We start from the raw sequence: 16,346 nt of genomic DNA, 5'->3' as shown, positions 1-16,346 counted from the left end.
ACAATTGATATTCGCCATATACAATATGTATCAGTGTGTATTCGTCTTCTCTCTAGTATCTTTCACCCTCTCTTCTATCTGCTCGTCTTTCTCTTACAGTCGTTTATATTATTTGTATCTTCATATACACCTGATATTTGTTAAGTCAACTCAAATTTGCGTACGTATGACTGCAAGTGATACAAGAACAAATGAATACAAGTGATATAAAAATGAATGAATACAAGTGAAACTAAAGCGAATGCATAGAATTCCTAGTATTTTTTGTTGTTTATATATTTGTATACACGCAACCTGCATGTGTACATGAATACAAATGATAGAAGAATGAATGAATACAAATACAATTAGAGTGAATGAATATAGTCTATGGTAGTTTTGGTTGTTTCTATCTTTGTATACATGCAGACAATATTCATCGATACAACATGTATTCGTTGATACAATTTGTATTCATCAATACAACATGTATTTGTTATACAACCTAATACGTCAGACATCTAAAATATATAAAATATATAGAGAGACATATAAATACATAATATATATATATATATATATATATATATATATATATATATATATATATATATATATATATATATATATTATCTATTTTCATAAATTAATTTTAATTCGTCTCTTTCTTTAAGAAATGGGGTTTAGCCTAAAGTCCATTAGTTTACTAGTGCTAAATTAATATTAAAACCCAATTTTTTGATGAAAAATATATAAAAACCAATATATTGCAATTATATAATTATAAAATTGTGAATATAATTTAGTGATTTGGATTGATTTTTTTCAGCTTATTTTTAATAAATAAAATAAAATAAAATATAATCTATTTATTTAATTGATTTAGTTGTTTGTAGCCATCTTTTTCGTACCCTTGTAGTAATATCATATGTTATCCCTAATCAAAATCTTTTAAAAAATAATAATCAAGAAAACGATATTTCAATTTAGAAACATTTTTTTAATGACAGATTCCTATTAATCTGTGCAAACCCTTGCAATTTCACAAAGTCTAAAAGCCTTTTTGGGTATCTTTACTCCAACAATGGCGGCTACACACCTTGTCTCACACTCTCCATCACTTCACAAGTCCCTCAAATACCCATCAAATGCATCACAAAAACTTTCTTTTTTCAAACCCAATTTTCCGTTGAAGCCCATTTCAAGAAATCTTAGCGTAAGGGCATCTGTATCAACTTCTGAGCCCCAAACTCAGAAATTTCAGCATTGTTTCAAGAAATCTGAAGATGGGTTTTTGTATTGTGAGGGTGTTAAAGTTGAAGATGTTATGGAGACCGTGGAAAGACGACCCTTTTATTTATATAGTAAGCCCCAAATTACTAGGAATGTTGAGGCTTATAAGGCGGCTTTAGAAGGTTTGAATTCGATTATTGGTTATGCTATTAAGGCCAATAATAATCTCAAGATTTTGGAACATTTGAGGGGCCTTGGCTGTGGAGCTGTTTTGGTTAGTGGGAATGAACTCAAGTTGGCACTTAATGCTGGATTTGATCCTACCAAGTAATAATTCTATTGTTTACAATCTTTGTTTCTTGAAATAATTATATTCTCTAGAATCTTTGTTTCTTGAAATAATTCTATTGTTTAGAATCTTTGTTTCTTGAAGTAATTCTATTGTTTAGAATCTTTGTTTCTTGAAATAATTCTATTGTTTAGAATCTTTGTTTCTTGATAATCTTGTTAGTTTCGTACTATATCCCAATCCCATAAACTGGTATTCACTAATTTGTAACACATGTGGAAAACCTTCAAATTTACTTTCTTGAATATACTTTAGTGTAATATATGTTCGAGTTGTAAACTTGGTAGTTTAAGACATGAGAAGTTTTACCAGTAGTAAAGCCTGCCTTAGTTTTTTGGTTGGATGTAGCTTGGGGTATTTCTAGTTGTCTGGGGCTGAATTAGAGGTAGGTGTTTATATCTTGTGCCTGTACTAGTTTAGGAAGATCTGTCATATGTGTGGAATTAGTGTGCCCAAAATCTTGCTGGAAATCAAAAAGAATTTCTAGTGGTTACATTTGTGAGTTGCACCAAGAGAAAATTGTTACAGAAAGAAATAGAGAACCCTGCTTCTTACCCCTACAAACATTTGTAACTTGCCCCGAAACAAAGGTAATGTCTTTTACCATGTACTTCTCAAATTTGTTGTGCTCCTTTAGGGTCTATATCAAACTTTGGACTCAAGCACTTCCCAGCTTTTTGTTTTTTATGTAAGACTTTCTTTTATTGTATTAGAGGTTATTTCTTACTAAGTTAGCTGGTGACGTATACTTTCTTTAGATAGTATCACCTCTCACATAACATGACTTCCATTACTTCTATTTAGCTAGGACACTGTAATGTACTTGATACACATTGTAAGGATTTGCAGAGGACATTGAGCAAAAGCTTAATCTATCCTCTTTGTTTTATACATGGTTTTTTCTCTTTTGTACATTTGAGTTTAATGTATTTACTTTTCATTTAGCCACTCGCCGTTATATTGCATTAATTTAACTCATCAACTTTTCTCGCATAGGTGTATTTTTAATGGAAATGGAAAGCTGTTAGAGGACTTAGTGCTAGCTGCCCAAGCAGGTGTGTTTGTAAACATCGACAGCGAATTTGACTTGGATAACATTGTAGCAGCTGCAAGGTTGGCTGGGAAGAAAGTTAACGTGCTACTCAGGATTAATCCAGATGTGGATCCCCAGGTATTTACGTGCCATGATGAGTATAATGCTTGGATGTCTGCTTATTCCACTACAATTCCTCTCTGTGCCTCAACTATTTGGCAGACATTTTATTACTAACATGATCAGGCTAACATTCAGTAATATTTTATACTGGCTGATGAATCATTGTGCCTTGTAATCATTTTGTACTGACTTCTTGAGTGGGTTAGGTTCATCCTTATGTTGCCACCGGCAATAAGAGCTCCAAATTTGGCATCAGAAATGAGAAGCTGCAATGGTTTCTAGATGCTGTCAAGGCACATCCTCAGGAATTGAAACTTGTTGGAGCTCATTGTCATCTTGGGTCAACTATCACCAAGGTAATATTAGGATTGTCTGCATTTAATTATTTATAACATGAGTTTCTCTACTTTGTAGAATTCAGATTTTTGCCTTTTCTGCTCTTCTGTATTTGGATAGTATATTGACTTGGTTGTTTAATATCTTTAGTTATGTGTAGTACCAATGGGAAATATGAATCATGACCTATCTTCTAATGCTTTATTGGGTTTCATTTATTTGGTGGCTAGCATTACCTTGTTGCCATCTACTCAACACTATAAGATATAAATATAATATGAGTTCATTTATAACTTAAATTAATACTCCGTGCCCCCATTTACCCCCTCTAGTTCTTTCTGTTACTTTTTGGAGGGTTAAAGTCATAATATATATTATTTTTTTGATGAAGTTAAAGTCATAATATATATATTTGCTTGTTAAGACAAATATTTGAAGGGGAAAATGCAAGAATTTAGCTGTCATTCCATATGCATATCAGACTTCCCTCCTAGTAATATCTCAGCCAATCTACAGTTTGTAGAAGTACGATTTACATGTTTAACAAGTAATATGTTGGTGGATCCCTATGTTACATTTCTCTTCAGGCGAACTTGATACCATATTTTGCTGATCCTTTATTCTGTTCTTCCTCTCCATTTTAAATATACTGCCCTGTGTATATATCTTTTAGAAAATATTTTTGTTTATATAAAATGTAATATCTCCATGGTGGATGACATTTCTCCCAGTGTTTTGTTGACCTAAAACTTTGTTGTCTTTTCCAGGTAGACATTTTTCGAGATGCAGCTGTCTTGATGGTGAACTACATTGACGAAATCCGATCTCAAGGATTTGAAATTGATTACCTGAATATTGGAGGTGGTTTAGGGATTGATTACTATCATGCTGGAGCTATCCTTCCTTCACCTAGAGATCTTATTAATACGGTAAAATTTCTACCTCATATAATACAATATGACATGTGCCAGAGTGTTTTTAGTAGTATGAGTTACCCCAAGACTTGTTCTTAATAGTGACTTTATTTCACTTTGATTCTTAATTTACTTGTCAAAAAAGCTTTGGAACATACCTGATACGATTGTTACTGTACTGGTGAGTTTAAGCAACGAATAATATATGTCAACATATGTTTCTCTTTATTTTCCCATGGAGTGGTCAATTGAGCTGGCTACTACAAGCTTCTCTTTCAACTGAAGTTTAGGGGTTGGTGATAAGTGCATTGACAGCAGAACCACCTTGATTGCCACGATTTATAGTGGGCAATTTGGGGGAGAAAGATAGATTGCTTTCGCATACTGATGCTCTACTTCTCAAAGTTTTGATTGATACAGTGCAAGGCTACACTGTATATCAGCTTGCTAGAATTTTTAAGTTTTGACTAAAATTGATGTTAGTGCCCAAACTGTGGGTCTAACCTGGGTTTAGCTGACACTTCCTTTCATGTGTATTGCAGGTACGAGAATTGGTCCTTTCTCGAAACCTCAATCTCATTATTGAACCTGGAAGATCACTAATTGCAAACACATGCTGCTTGGTTAACAGAGTTACTGGAGTTAAAACCAATGGGACCAAAAACTTTATTGTGATTGATGGTAGTATGGCTGAGCTTATACGTCCAAGTCTTTATGATGCTTATCAGGTGAGGCTGCGAACTATTTTTCTTGCAGCTATCAGAATTGACTCTTCCTTCTCTCTCACACATATTAAACTAATAACCAGTCTAGCTTATTCAAACAGCTCCCCTTTCCCTTGATCTGTATTCATGACTGTTATATGTCGTTTAATGGATGTCAAATGATATGCTTTCAGTTCATGTTGTAACAGTTGGATGCCGTTTTCCTCATCCCCCAAACATCCCTGGTGTCCCTGCTCCTTTCTCTTCTGAAGTTCTCCTATTCTTTAGGGGGATTTAGCAATTATTTACTTTTCAAAGGTGTTTACTTAAAATGCTCGCGCTGTGGAATTTTTGTGATGTGCGTACTCCAAAAATCTTATGCTTTGTTCTTGTTGGTGTTCATATTGTTCAACTTTTTGAAGTAGCCTACTGTTGGTAATTATACTCATTGTATAAGCATACAATTTGGACCTCACTCTTTATTCACACTGTGCATATCTGATTTATGATTGTGTGGATTTTATGACCTTCTCCTGCACTCGTGCTCAGTTAATGATTTGTTGATTGCAGCACATAGAGCTTGTTTCCCCCCCACCTCCAGAAGCTGCAATTGCGAAGTTTGATGTTGTTGGTCCTGTATGTGAGTCGGCTGATTTCCTGGGGAAGGACCGTGAACTTCCCGCCCCTACTAGGGTAATTTGTTTTGAACTCTCATTGCCTGCTAGAACAGGACAAGGTTTAGCTTCTCATTTAAAGATTTCTTGATACACATTAAAGGCATACTAATTATGACATTTGGATTCAGGGCACTGGTTTGGTAGTTCACGATGCAGGTGCTTACTGCATGAGTATGGCATCAACTTACAATCTCAAGATGCGCCCACCAGAGTATTGGGTATATTGTCTTAACCTGTTATTAAAATGATGTTTTGCTCCTAGTATTTGTTTCTGGTGTTCCTTACGCCCACTAATCTACCCTCAAACCGTGTCATGATGGAAAAAGACTTGGTGTTCTTGTCAACATCTTGTACCCGAAGTGGAGTACATGGCTACATTAACAATTAACTTGGTCCTAAATCTTAAGCTGGTATTTTGTTGTGAAGAGTTGAGAGTCAAGCTTCCATATGACTAGTATCTATTGACAAGATCTATAACTCACATGCCCTTTTGCTTTTTTAAAGACTGCAAAAAAAAAATATCCTTTTAAATGCTAACTTGGTGCTTGGCTGGATTTTGCTAATGATACTACTGCTACTCACAAGATAAGAGAGTTGAATGCAACTTTTTGCTTATATCATTCTGAATTTTTTGTCGTTGGAAGCACTATCCGCGGTTTTCTTAGTTGCTGCTTAACGTTATCAAAGTGATCACAACAATAGTATACTATGAATCTGATAGTCATAGCAACATCTCTTCTCGTATGACATGTAACTTCACATCCAAGACATGCATTTGATCATCTTCACTATTGTAATATTGATACAAAATTTTGAAATGGATTGTGCATACTGTTGTTTGTAGGTGGAAGAAGATGGATCACTGTCCAAAATCCGTCATGGGGAGACATTCGAAGACCATTTAAGATTCTTTGATGGTCTGTAAAATTATGGTTTCTTTTAAGCACTTAAACATGACAGGATGTGAAACTCAGAAATTCCTCTGGTAGTTTGGTTCCTGTCAATGTTGACAATTCTGTATTCGGATTGTTCCAATTAATGGATTTTCCCTATGACTTTCCACCTTTTTTTCTCGGTTTTCTACCTGACGTCTAGGACCTGCATTCGAGTTCACTTAAATCTGAACTCGCACATTCCAAATAGAAGTGATTTTTTTTTAAAAAAAAAAGCTTAGACAAAAACTAGCATCATTTGCTATGAAGAATATGGTAAAGACCCTAAAAGTGCTTAGTCTAGACACTATTTTACTTTATTTACTAAAATAATTATACATATGTACCTGGCGAGCGAGATTGGGAGAGGGAGGAGAGAGGCAAGCGAGACAGAACAATAATTTGTATAATTCGCATTTCGTTTGTGTAATTCACAGGTACGATTGTATAATTCGCGTGTTTTTGTATAATTAAGTAATATAAAGTTTGGAATTATACAAATATGATAAAAACTTGAAATAACGAATTGATATAAACATAAATATTTGAACTTTAAACAATTATACAAATTACATTATATATTATATTATACAAAATTTGAAAACTACATGTTTATACAAACTTTAAAAAGTTATACACAAAAAGATTGAATGTATATGATGATAAAACTAATAAGGGAAAATTATATATAATAACAAACTATTAATTAAAATTAAATGTTATAGCCACAATTTCATTTAATTCTAATCCGTATCAAACACTTTGCCATTCACCTCTCTCCCCAAATTTCTCGCTCGCCACTCTCTCTCTCGCCTCTCTCACTTTATACCAACACAAATGTATAAATTATGTTTGTGTTTGTGTAAAGCGAGAAAACGTTGTATATACAGATACATATCTTTTCGTTCGCCTCTCTCCCTTGATATCTTGCTCACCACTCTCTCTCTCACATCTCTCACTTTATACAAGCACAAATGTATAAATTGTGTTTGTGTTTGTATAAAGCGAAAGTAAACTGTATATACAAATACAAATACATATTTTTTCGTCCTATACACTTATAATTACACAATACATATCTCTCCCTGCCCAGTTCTCTTTTGCCTTTGTCTCTTTCTCGCTTTATACAAACACATATTATACAAAAAAAATTCTTTCTTATTTGTATACAGATTCCAAATACATACTTATACAATTGATTCTTTTGTATAAGTACACCAAAATATACATATAATAGCCATAAAGTTTGCTATGGAGCGCAATTATACAAACTATAGCTATAACATACAAATATGATTTTTATATTTGCTAAACCTAAAAATTTTCCAACTTAAAAATCGAAGGAAATCATCGTCATATACAAATACAAATCAAATGAAGAATTGTTAGTTGCGAATTATATAAATGTGGCGAATTATACAAAAGTGACTAATTATACAAACGAAGTCAGCTCACGTAATTAATAGTTAATGTTAGTCGCGAGTGATAATTATATCAAACTATAGCTATAATGAGTAATTAAATAGTATAAGTTTGCTTAACCGCGTAATTTTTTCCCTTCTCTTTTTATTAATTATGTAGATGAGGATCTTTTTAAAAATTATTAAATTTATCCTTTTTTTCTTTTACAATTATAATAAAAAGATAATTAACTAATTTCATTGTAAAATAAAAATTGGAGTTTCAACGCAACATAAATATATTAATAACAATTGTGACAAATTGTTTGATCGATTAATTATAGCAATTCATGGGACGTATTAATTTTGACTGATTAATTAAAGTATTTCTATTGCGATAAGGCGTAAATAATTGATCGATTAATTAAGGCAATTCATGAAACGTTGACTGGTTAATTAAAGTATCTCTATTGCGATAAGACGTAATTAATTGTTCGGTTAATTAAAACAATTCATGGGACGCAACTAACTTTGACTGATTATTGAAGTATTTCTATTGCAGTAAGGCGTAATTAATTGATCGATTAATTAAAGAAATTCTATTGCAATGGGTCATAATTAGCTTTGACTGATATATTAAAGTTTTTTAATGCTATAAGACGTAATTAATTGATCGGTTGATTAAAGTAATTCTATGTGATTGGGTGTAACTAACTTTGATTGATTAATTACAGTGATTCTATTGTGTCGAGTCAATTTATATCACATAAATTGGATAGAATTAATCAGTTACACCCAATCACATAGAATTACTTTAATCAACTGATCAATTAATTACGTCTTATCGCAATAAAAAAATATTATTTTATCAGTCAAAGCTAGTTATGACCCATTGCAATATAATTGCTTTAATTAATCGATCAATTAATTACGCCTTATTGCAATAGAAATATTACAATAATCACTCAAAGTTAGTTGCGTCCCGTGAATTGCTTTAATTAATCGAACAATTAATTACTTCTCATCGCAATAGTGATACTTTAATTAATCAGTCAAAGTTAGTGAAGTTTCAATTTTAATTAATCGATCAATTAATTATGCCTTATCACTATAGAAATACTTTAATTAATGAGTCAAAATTAATTACGTCTCATGAATTGCTATAATTAATCGATCAAACAATTCTCCTCAACTGTTATTAATATATTTATGTTGCGTTGAAACTCCAATTTTTATTTTACAATGAAATTAGTTAATTATCTTTTTTATTATAATTGTAAAAGAAAAAAAAAGATAAATTTAATAATTTTTAAAAAGATCCTCATTTACATAATTAATAAAAAAAGAAACCCAACTACAAAAAAGTGAAGATTATTACTAGGACTTCTTTTTCACAAGATTATGCACTACGAGTCAAATAAAAATAATACTAATCAATATTGGGTGTTTAAATTAAAATTTAAAAACAATTTATTAGAAAGTGAGATGTTTAATTAAAGAAAAAAAAAATATCATCAGAAATTCACGGAAAAAATGGCATGGCGCTGCTCCGCGTCAAGAGTGGTTTTGGATTTTTCTTGAAGTTTTCGCTTCATAGTCCTCACTTGTTTCTTCCCATTTATAGTCCAGTCCAGTCCCCCTCTCTACTCTTTCACTGCTCACAATATTCAAAACCGCCTCTTGTTTTCTTCTCTCACAGTTTACAACCCTAATCTCTGATCTACCGCTTCAAAATTTCATTCATCTCAGGTTTTGTTTTCCGATCGGTAATTTTCACTGCTTTTGTTGATGCATTTTAGTTTTGATTGATTTCTTACTGCATTTTTTCTAGCGATGTGTGATGTATTGTTTCTTTAATAGTAAAAAAAAGAAGAAGAAGAAGCGTTGTTAGAATTCTCTATTTTTTTAAAAAAATTGAGAATTGATTTTATGATGCATTTAGTTTTGACTGATTTCATTGATAAAAGTAGTTGTTCATATCATGTGAGTTCTGATGATTACTAATTTCTTACTGCATTTTGATGTAAGCTTTTCTAGAGATGTGTTTCTCTCAGATGTTTTGTTTCCTTAATCAGTAAAAAAAAGAAGCTTTGGTAGAATTCTCCAGTATTTTAAATTGAGGATTGATTTTATGATGCATTTTAGTTTTGACTGATTTCATCTATAAAAATAGTGCTAGTTCGTATCATATGAGTTCTGCTGATTACTAATTTCTTGCTGCGTTTTCCTTTTAAGTTTTTTTTTTTAATCTCAGATGTATTGTTTCCTTAATCTGTTAAAAAAAAAATAGCTTTGTTAGAATTCTTCATTTTTTTAATTGAGGATTGACTTTATGATGAATTTTATTTTGTATTGTTTACATCTATAAAAATGGTTCATGTCGTGTTAGTTCTGTTGATTCTTAAATTCTTGTTATATTGTCGCTTGTCGTGACGTGTTCTGTTAATTCTTAAAGTCTTGTTACATTCCCGTTACACGCTTGTCGTGACGTGTTCTGTTTATTCTTAAAGTCTTGATACATTCCCGTTACACGCTTGTCGTGACGTGTTCTGTTGATTCTTAAATTTAGTCGTAGTCAAGTACAGTAAAAAAAATAGTCAAATGAGAATTGATTATCTGATAACATTTTAAGTTGTGTTAATTTCATCTGTGGAGAGTAGTTCGTGTTGTGTGAGTCCTGTTGCCTCTTAAATTTTCGTGGCATTTTCTTTACAGACTTCCTGGGATATGTTCTTCGTTAATTTGCTCAAATTGAATTTGAATTTTCTCTAGCTCAACTGAGCTATAAATACATAAATTGCCCCCTAAACTTATCCCGAAAACTCAGTTATACACTATAACTTTACGAGCATCCTTTTACCCCCCTAATCTTTTTTGGACTGGAACTAAAACCCCTTACGAAGAGAATCCTGGACATATTTTGTCAAGTGTTATACACGCGCCTAATGTGTATAACACCACTTATCCACAAATTACTTTGCCATAGGAAGTTCGCATTTCCTTCCATAGAAAGTTCGCATTTCCTGCCATAGAGAGTTTGGTGTTTCCTTTACGAGCATATTATCTTCAATGCTCTTTGTTTTTTCCATTTCTAGTTGTTTCTTCCTCTTTTCAATCTATGTCAGAGCTTTGTCGAGAGCAATTATATAATGAAGATTCATATGGTAAAAAGCTGAGATGAAATTTTGGTGTTGAAACAAAATAAATTTGAGTTCCTTAAATGGTTTTTGTACAATGAGAGTAAATTTTTATCAAATTTGCTCAATTAGTTTATCTATGGTAATTCCTGACGAATAAGTGAGATCAAATAGCAGTGGTTTTTGCATTAATATTTGATAGTTTATCTTAACCCATTATATTTGGCTGCCAAATAAGCCAGGTGAGTGGCTTGTGCTGTTTATTGCCTGCTTGGAATGAGTGGCTGGAGCCGTTTATTGCCTGCTTGGAATAAGTGGCAACTAGATAGTAGTACCTGAACTCTTGCATGATAAATTTCTAACCTTTTCCTATGTTTATTGGTAATATTGCATAATTAGATATGCAGTTGCTCTATATTGTTAAAATAGGTCGCATTTGGTTAAATATCCCTGTTCTAAGATATTATTTTTCCTATACAGCAGTAGTAAACTTGAAATTAGTTTGTCTAAACTTTTGAACTCATTGATTGAACGCGTTTGCATCTCCTTGTAGACTATTTACTTGCATTTTGAGAACACATCATTGATAAATTTGGTGCCTATTGTGTATTTCAGGTTTTATTGCGTTTTGGCAAAAACCGGTCGGTCGATCTTAGGCGCAGATCAGTATTATTCAGTTCAATCCAGGTCTCTTACTCAGTTATGGCCAGTGAAACAAAGACCGGCGTTTCCAATGGTAACGGCAGTGCTCATTTTACTCCACAACGGACTTACCAGGTTGTGGTTGCTGCAACTCAAAATATGGGTATTGGTAAGGAGGGGAAGTTACCTTGGAGACTGCCTACAGATCTCAAGTTCTTCAAGGGTATCACTGCGACTACAACGGATCCTACAAAAAGGAATGCTGTTGTTATGGGAAGAAAGACTTGGGAAAGTATTCCTATTGAACATCGCCCTCTTCCTGGACGCCTCAATGTTGTTCTCACACGTTCAGGAAGTTTTGACATTGCTACAGCAGAAAATGTTGTCATATGTGGAAGTTTAGGCTCTGCTTTGCAACTATTGGCAGCCTCACCTTATTGTCTCTCTATTGAGAATGTGTTTGTTATAGGAGGTGGCGAGATTTTCAGGTCAGCTTTCTTGCTGCTTCCTTTTTTGGCTAACCTTTAATGCTAATTTTTCAACATATTCTGCTTCTTGATGCAGAGATTCCCTGAATGCTCATGGATGTGATGCAGTCCATATCACTGAAATTGAGACTGATATAGCATGTGATACTTTTACTCCTGCTATTGACACCTCGGTATTTCAACCCTGGTACTCATCATTTCCTGTGATCGAGAACAAGATTCGCTATTCTTTTACCACCTATGTTCGTGTGAAGAATTCCAGAGTAGAAACTGTTAATCAGTCTAATAGTGAAATTCCTGAGAATGGTTCAGATTCTTCTAATATTGAGGTTAAATCGTTTTCCTTCTTGCCTAAAATGGTATTTGAGAAACATGAAGAATTCATGTATCTGAGACTGGTTGAAGAGATCATCTCGAATGGCATGCTAAAGGATGACAGGACAGGCACTGGTACTTTGTCGAAATTTGGTTGCCAGGTAATGAGAAGTATATAAAATTCAGTTGTCGTTCTCAACAAAGATAAAGTTCAGCTCTGTATGTTTTTTTCTCTCTTCCTTTATTTTGGGTGTGTTTGAAGAAGTGAGTACATCAAATATATAATAGGGAGAAGGGAGTACTGCAAGTAAAATATTGTTTGGAGAAGGATTCACATTTGATCATAATGTGAATAAGAAAAAGGGGAAGGACAGGTGAAGCTTTGCATGTAACCTTGTGCGGATGAATATCAAACAAAGTCTTCTCTATTTGCCTTCCCTGTTTATATGTACGGGTAATTTAATGCCTATTTGGTGTATCTGTGATAATGTTGTGATGTTTTACTATTGCTGCAGATGAGATACAATTTACGCAGATCATTTCCCCTTCTTACAACAAAGGTATCGTGTCATATATTTGTTTGTAGTTTAATGTGCTTTTGATATAATCCGTGTCCAATTTTTCCTACCACTACAATGTGAACTGCAATCGCAGATCATTTGACTTATTTTGTTTGTTATTTTGGGTTTCAGAAAGTTTTTTGGAGAGGCGTCATTGAAGAACTCTTGTGGTTCATCAGTGGATCAACAAGTGCTAAGGTTTCTTTCTGTTCCTCACTGATTGTATAATTTGGGTTCTGTTTCCTTGCCAATAATGCTTTGTGCAATTTGTTATGGCACATCTCGGAGATAGTTACCATTTTGTTTTAATGATTTCTGGCCCATTTAGCTTGCATAACTAAGATGTTTTTAGTTCAGGTCCTACAAGAGAAGGGCATTCATATTTGGGATGGCAATGCATCCAGAGATTATCTTGATAGGTAAGATTTTATCTCTTCTTGCTATCAAGTCTATTATAAATGTTGGACCATCTTAAATTTGGCATTCCATTTCAGTATTGGCTTGAAGGATAGGGAAGAGGGTGATTTGGGACCAGTATATGGGTTTCAGTGGAGACATTTTGGTGCCAGGTCAGTCTTTGAAAACTTACTCATCATACAGTTGGTCAAAACTCTAGAGTTATGTGGTAACTTGTTCCATTGAACCTGCTATATACAGGTACATTGACATGCATACTGACTACAGTGGCCAGGGGTTTGACCAATTGGCTGATGTTATCAACAAAGTTAAAAACAATCCAGATGACCGACGCATTATTCTTTCAGCTTGGAATCCTTCTGATCTTAAACTGATGGCGCTTCCACCTTGTCATATGTTTGCTCAAGTTAGTGTTGTCTTGGTTTTGTTTATGGCAGAACTTATTGTTTATGTACTAATCTTCTCTTTCATCTTGTGGTTGTAGTTTTATGTTGCCAATGGGGAGCTATCCTGTCAGATGTATCAGCGATCTGCCGATATGGGTTTGGGAGTGCCATTCAACATTGCATCTTATGCCTTGCTGACATGCATGATAGCTCATGTTGCTGGTATGCTGTCAGGATACCTCTAGCTAATTTCTCATGTGCATCATGTAATAACTAGCAAATTTCCTACCTGCTTAAAGACATGACTAGACAAGAATTCTGACTAAGCAAAACAGATACTGCAAAAACTCATTTACTTGGTGAGGCATTTGAAAATGGAACTTTACCCTTCTCATGAGACTCAATCCTTGTCCTTTATGAGACAATCCTATGCCTTAATACTTCTAGCCAAGTTTCTAAGTAGTACTGCTTGGTGAGATTGCCAATTACTTTGTATGTGTATTGTTAAATACAGATCCAACTTGAAAAAGGATATGGAACTTTTGAACATTTGATTTGTAAATTTTCATGTATATTGATATTGGAGACATATCTTTTGATGGTCATTCACTGGTCATTCTACATCCAGGCTCCAGCCCACTTCAGTTCCTTCTGTTTTACTATTCGCCTCATGATGTTTGCTCTACCTTCTCTTTACAGGTCTAGTTCCTGGTGATTTCATACATGTCGTAGGAGATGCTCATGTTTATCGCAATCATGTCAGACCTCTGCAAGACCAGCTTCAGAAGTTGCCTAGACCTTTCCCAGTAAGTAAAGGAATACTCTTTTTTTTTTCCTGTTATAATCTCTATCTCTCCCTCTCTAACTGCAGTTGGTTCTGAATGGGTGTAGGTGCTGAAGATCAATCCGCAGAAAAAGGACATAGATTCCTTTGTTGCTGCTGACTTTGAGCTTACCGGCTATGATCCTCACCAAAGAATTGAAATGAAAATGGCAATATGAAGTTCCATGCAGTTAGTCCTGGAATTCCTCTGCTCTCAGGATATGTGGCTCATATTTTGAGGCAAGTGAATGGAACTACCTATTTTCTCTTTCCTTCTTCCTTTGGTACTTACATGGCCTAATTTTCACTGTTCAGGGTCTAGATAAAAGAATCTGATTTTGATATTAAGTTTTTCTTTTAAAAAAAATTAAATACGTGATAGATTTCCTTAAGGCATTGTCTGAGATCCATTGCTTGAAGTTCTCAGTGTAAGAGAGCAAGTATGATGCTCAAACTTCCCCATTTTCCTTCATCTGGTAACTGTTGCCTTTAAGAGGGGGGGACCTCTAGTTGATGTTGTGTAAGCTTTTGTCTGTTACTGTTGCAACATTGTCATCATGAAATCGTACATCAGTTGAACCATTTCTGAGGCATTAGGTCTCGCACTTGATTAGGGGGATAGTGTATTGTCAAGGCTTCCTTTTTGTTAGTTGGAAATATGTTTGTCATGTAAGAAATTAATGTCCGGCAAATATAGAGAGCATGTGTACCTTTTTTTTAATTTGTATAATGGTATGTGACAAGCTTAAATGGTGGCTTGTTTGGGATTGAGTAGTAGTAGTAGTTGTTTCTGTATTCTGCAGGCTTAGGATCATGTACTCTTTCACCTTTTAGGGGTTCTGGAATTTGTCCATCTATAACTATACTTTCAATTTTAATTTATATTGTATTTTTTTCTTTTCTTAACGAAGTGGTTGATGCTTACTGTTTTCCTTGCTTAGTGGAGAGCTGATATTAATGTTGTTTGTACAATTTTACAGATTGGAGAACCGAGGATGTCTTGAGGAGTTGTTTTATAATTTGAATCTTCATTAGTAGTATATTTGAGGAAAAAACATCTAAGTATTAGGATCTGCGAATCCTTTAGCTCCAAAACAATGGATGTGTGGTTGCTAAGGTGATTTAGAATGCTAATGGCTTTCCTTTTGTGTTGAGACTTTACCTTTTTGGCTTTCTATGACAATACCCTTTCTCTTATGCGATGTATTATTTATGTTTTCGCTCATTTATTTGCGTATTGTTTCATGGCTTTTGTTCAGCTTCATTTGTGTCTGAGCATATACATAACAGGGTGGGAGATTTGCGTATATTGCTACTAAGATTAGTATATTTGTGAAGGTTGCTATATGAACTATCTATGGAGTCATGGAATGGCAGTGCTTAAAGGTCTTTTTTATAATTTGTGTATTTTAACTGATAGTCCTGGAGGTGTCAAATGGACAAGTTGATCAAAACTTGAGCTTCTCAGAACTTAAAGGTCATCAAAGTTGCTTGTGTCAAAATGACTTGAATCAATGGGGAAATATCATGTCATAATTCAACCCAACCAATGTGACCTAATATCTCTTTTTTCTTTTGTTTTTGTATAGGAGTATTTTTTTTTTTGTGAAGGTTAATGTATTTTTGAAAGTGAAATTAAGTTTTCTTCTCTTTACAGTAAAACCTTACTGAATTATATTCGGTGAATCAATAGTTTCTGGTCCCGACTTGGATCAATGAAAAAAATCATCTATTTCGATAAGATAATATATTTTCAAAATACCCTTATATGAATATATGGTGCCATTGATATTATAAATTAATATTTTTTTTTAAAAGTACAAATATATTTAAGACAATTTAGTGAAATATAATCTTATTATTTTTTGTTAAAATTTAAATATAATTAAAGTTCACCT

At 33.5% G+C, this 16,346-nt stretch overlaps 3 protein-coding genes across 4 annotated transcripts in view; 2 read left to right on the top strand and 1 right to left on the bottom strand.

The window, feature by feature from the left end:
- LOC125816710 (protein CASPARIAN STRIP INTEGRITY FACTOR 1) overlaps positions 1–16,346 on the bottom strand; it is a 123,789-nt gene that overhangs the window by 66,607 nt on the left and 40,836 nt on the right. The gene's annotated exons all lie outside the window — the stretch shown is intronic.
- On the top strand, positions 998–6,406 carry LOC125816654 (diaminopimelate decarboxylase 1, chloroplastic-like). The gene is made up of 8 exons (XM_049496276.1): positions 998–1,539; positions 2,558–2,732; positions 2,924–3,073; positions 3,821–3,982; positions 4,510–4,695; positions 5,242–5,364; positions 5,477–5,566; positions 6,193–6,406. Exons 1-8 carry the CDS (start codon positions 1,064–1,066, stop codon positions 6,271–6,273), a joined length of 1,443 nt encoding a protein of 480 aa, XP_049352233.1. The 5' UTR covers positions 998–1,063; the 3' UTR covers positions 6,274–6,406.
- LOC125816649 (bifunctional dihydrofolate reductase-thymidylate synthase-like) lies at positions 9,208–15,645 on the top strand. Its single transcript, XM_049496271.1, has 12 exons — positions 9,208–9,446; positions 11,433–11,947; positions 12,024–12,423; positions 12,778–12,822; positions 12,955–13,020; positions 13,180–13,241; positions 13,317–13,391; positions 13,480–13,645; positions 13,724–13,847; positions 14,325–14,431; positions 14,517–14,688; positions 15,429–15,645. The coding sequence occupies exons 2-11, from the start codon at positions 11,520–11,522 to the stop codon at positions 14,625–14,627; spliced, it is 1,584 nt and encodes a 527-aa protein (XP_049352228.1). The 5' UTR covers positions 9,208–9,446; positions 11,433–11,519; the 3' UTR covers positions 14,628–14,688; positions 15,429–15,645.

Source organism: Solanum verrucosum, unplaced genomic scaffold (genome assembly GCF_900185275.1).
Source record: "Solanum verrucosum unplaced genomic scaffold, falcon-dt-bn FXZP01000261.1, whole genome shotgun sequence".
Lineage (NCBI taxonomy): Eukaryota > Viridiplantae > Streptophyta > Magnoliopsida > Solanales > Solanaceae > Solanum > Solanum verrucosum.
Note: the sequence above shows the minus strand (reverse complement) of the source record. Positions and strands in the feature narration are given on the sequence as shown.

Bases quoted from the DNA above. Each gene is read 5' to 3' on its own strand.
- LOC125816654 (XM_049496276.1), top strand. From the start codon at position 1,064: ATGGCGGCTACACACCTTGTCTCACACTCTCCATCACTTCACAAGTCC. The intron at 3,983-4,509 runs GTAAAATTTCTA...TGTGTATTGCAG, and splicing joins CTAGAGATCTTATTAATACG to GTACGAGAATTGGTCCTTTC. The intron at 4,696-5,241 runs GTGAGGCTGCGA...TGTTGATTGCAG, and splicing joins GTCTTTATGATGCTTATCAG to CACATAGAGCTTGTTTCCCC.
- LOC125816649 (XM_049496271.1), top strand. From the start codon at position 11,520: ATGGCCAGTGAAACAAAGACCGGCGTTTCCAATGGTAACGGCAGTGCT. The intron at 13,392-13,479 runs GTCAGTCTTTGA...TGCTATATACAG, and splicing joins TGGAGACATTTTGGTGCCAG to GTACATTGACATGCATACTG. The intron at 13,646-13,723 runs GTTAGTGTTGTC...TTGTGGTTGTAG, and splicing joins CTTGTCATATGTTTGCTCAA to TTTTATGTTGCCAATGGGGA.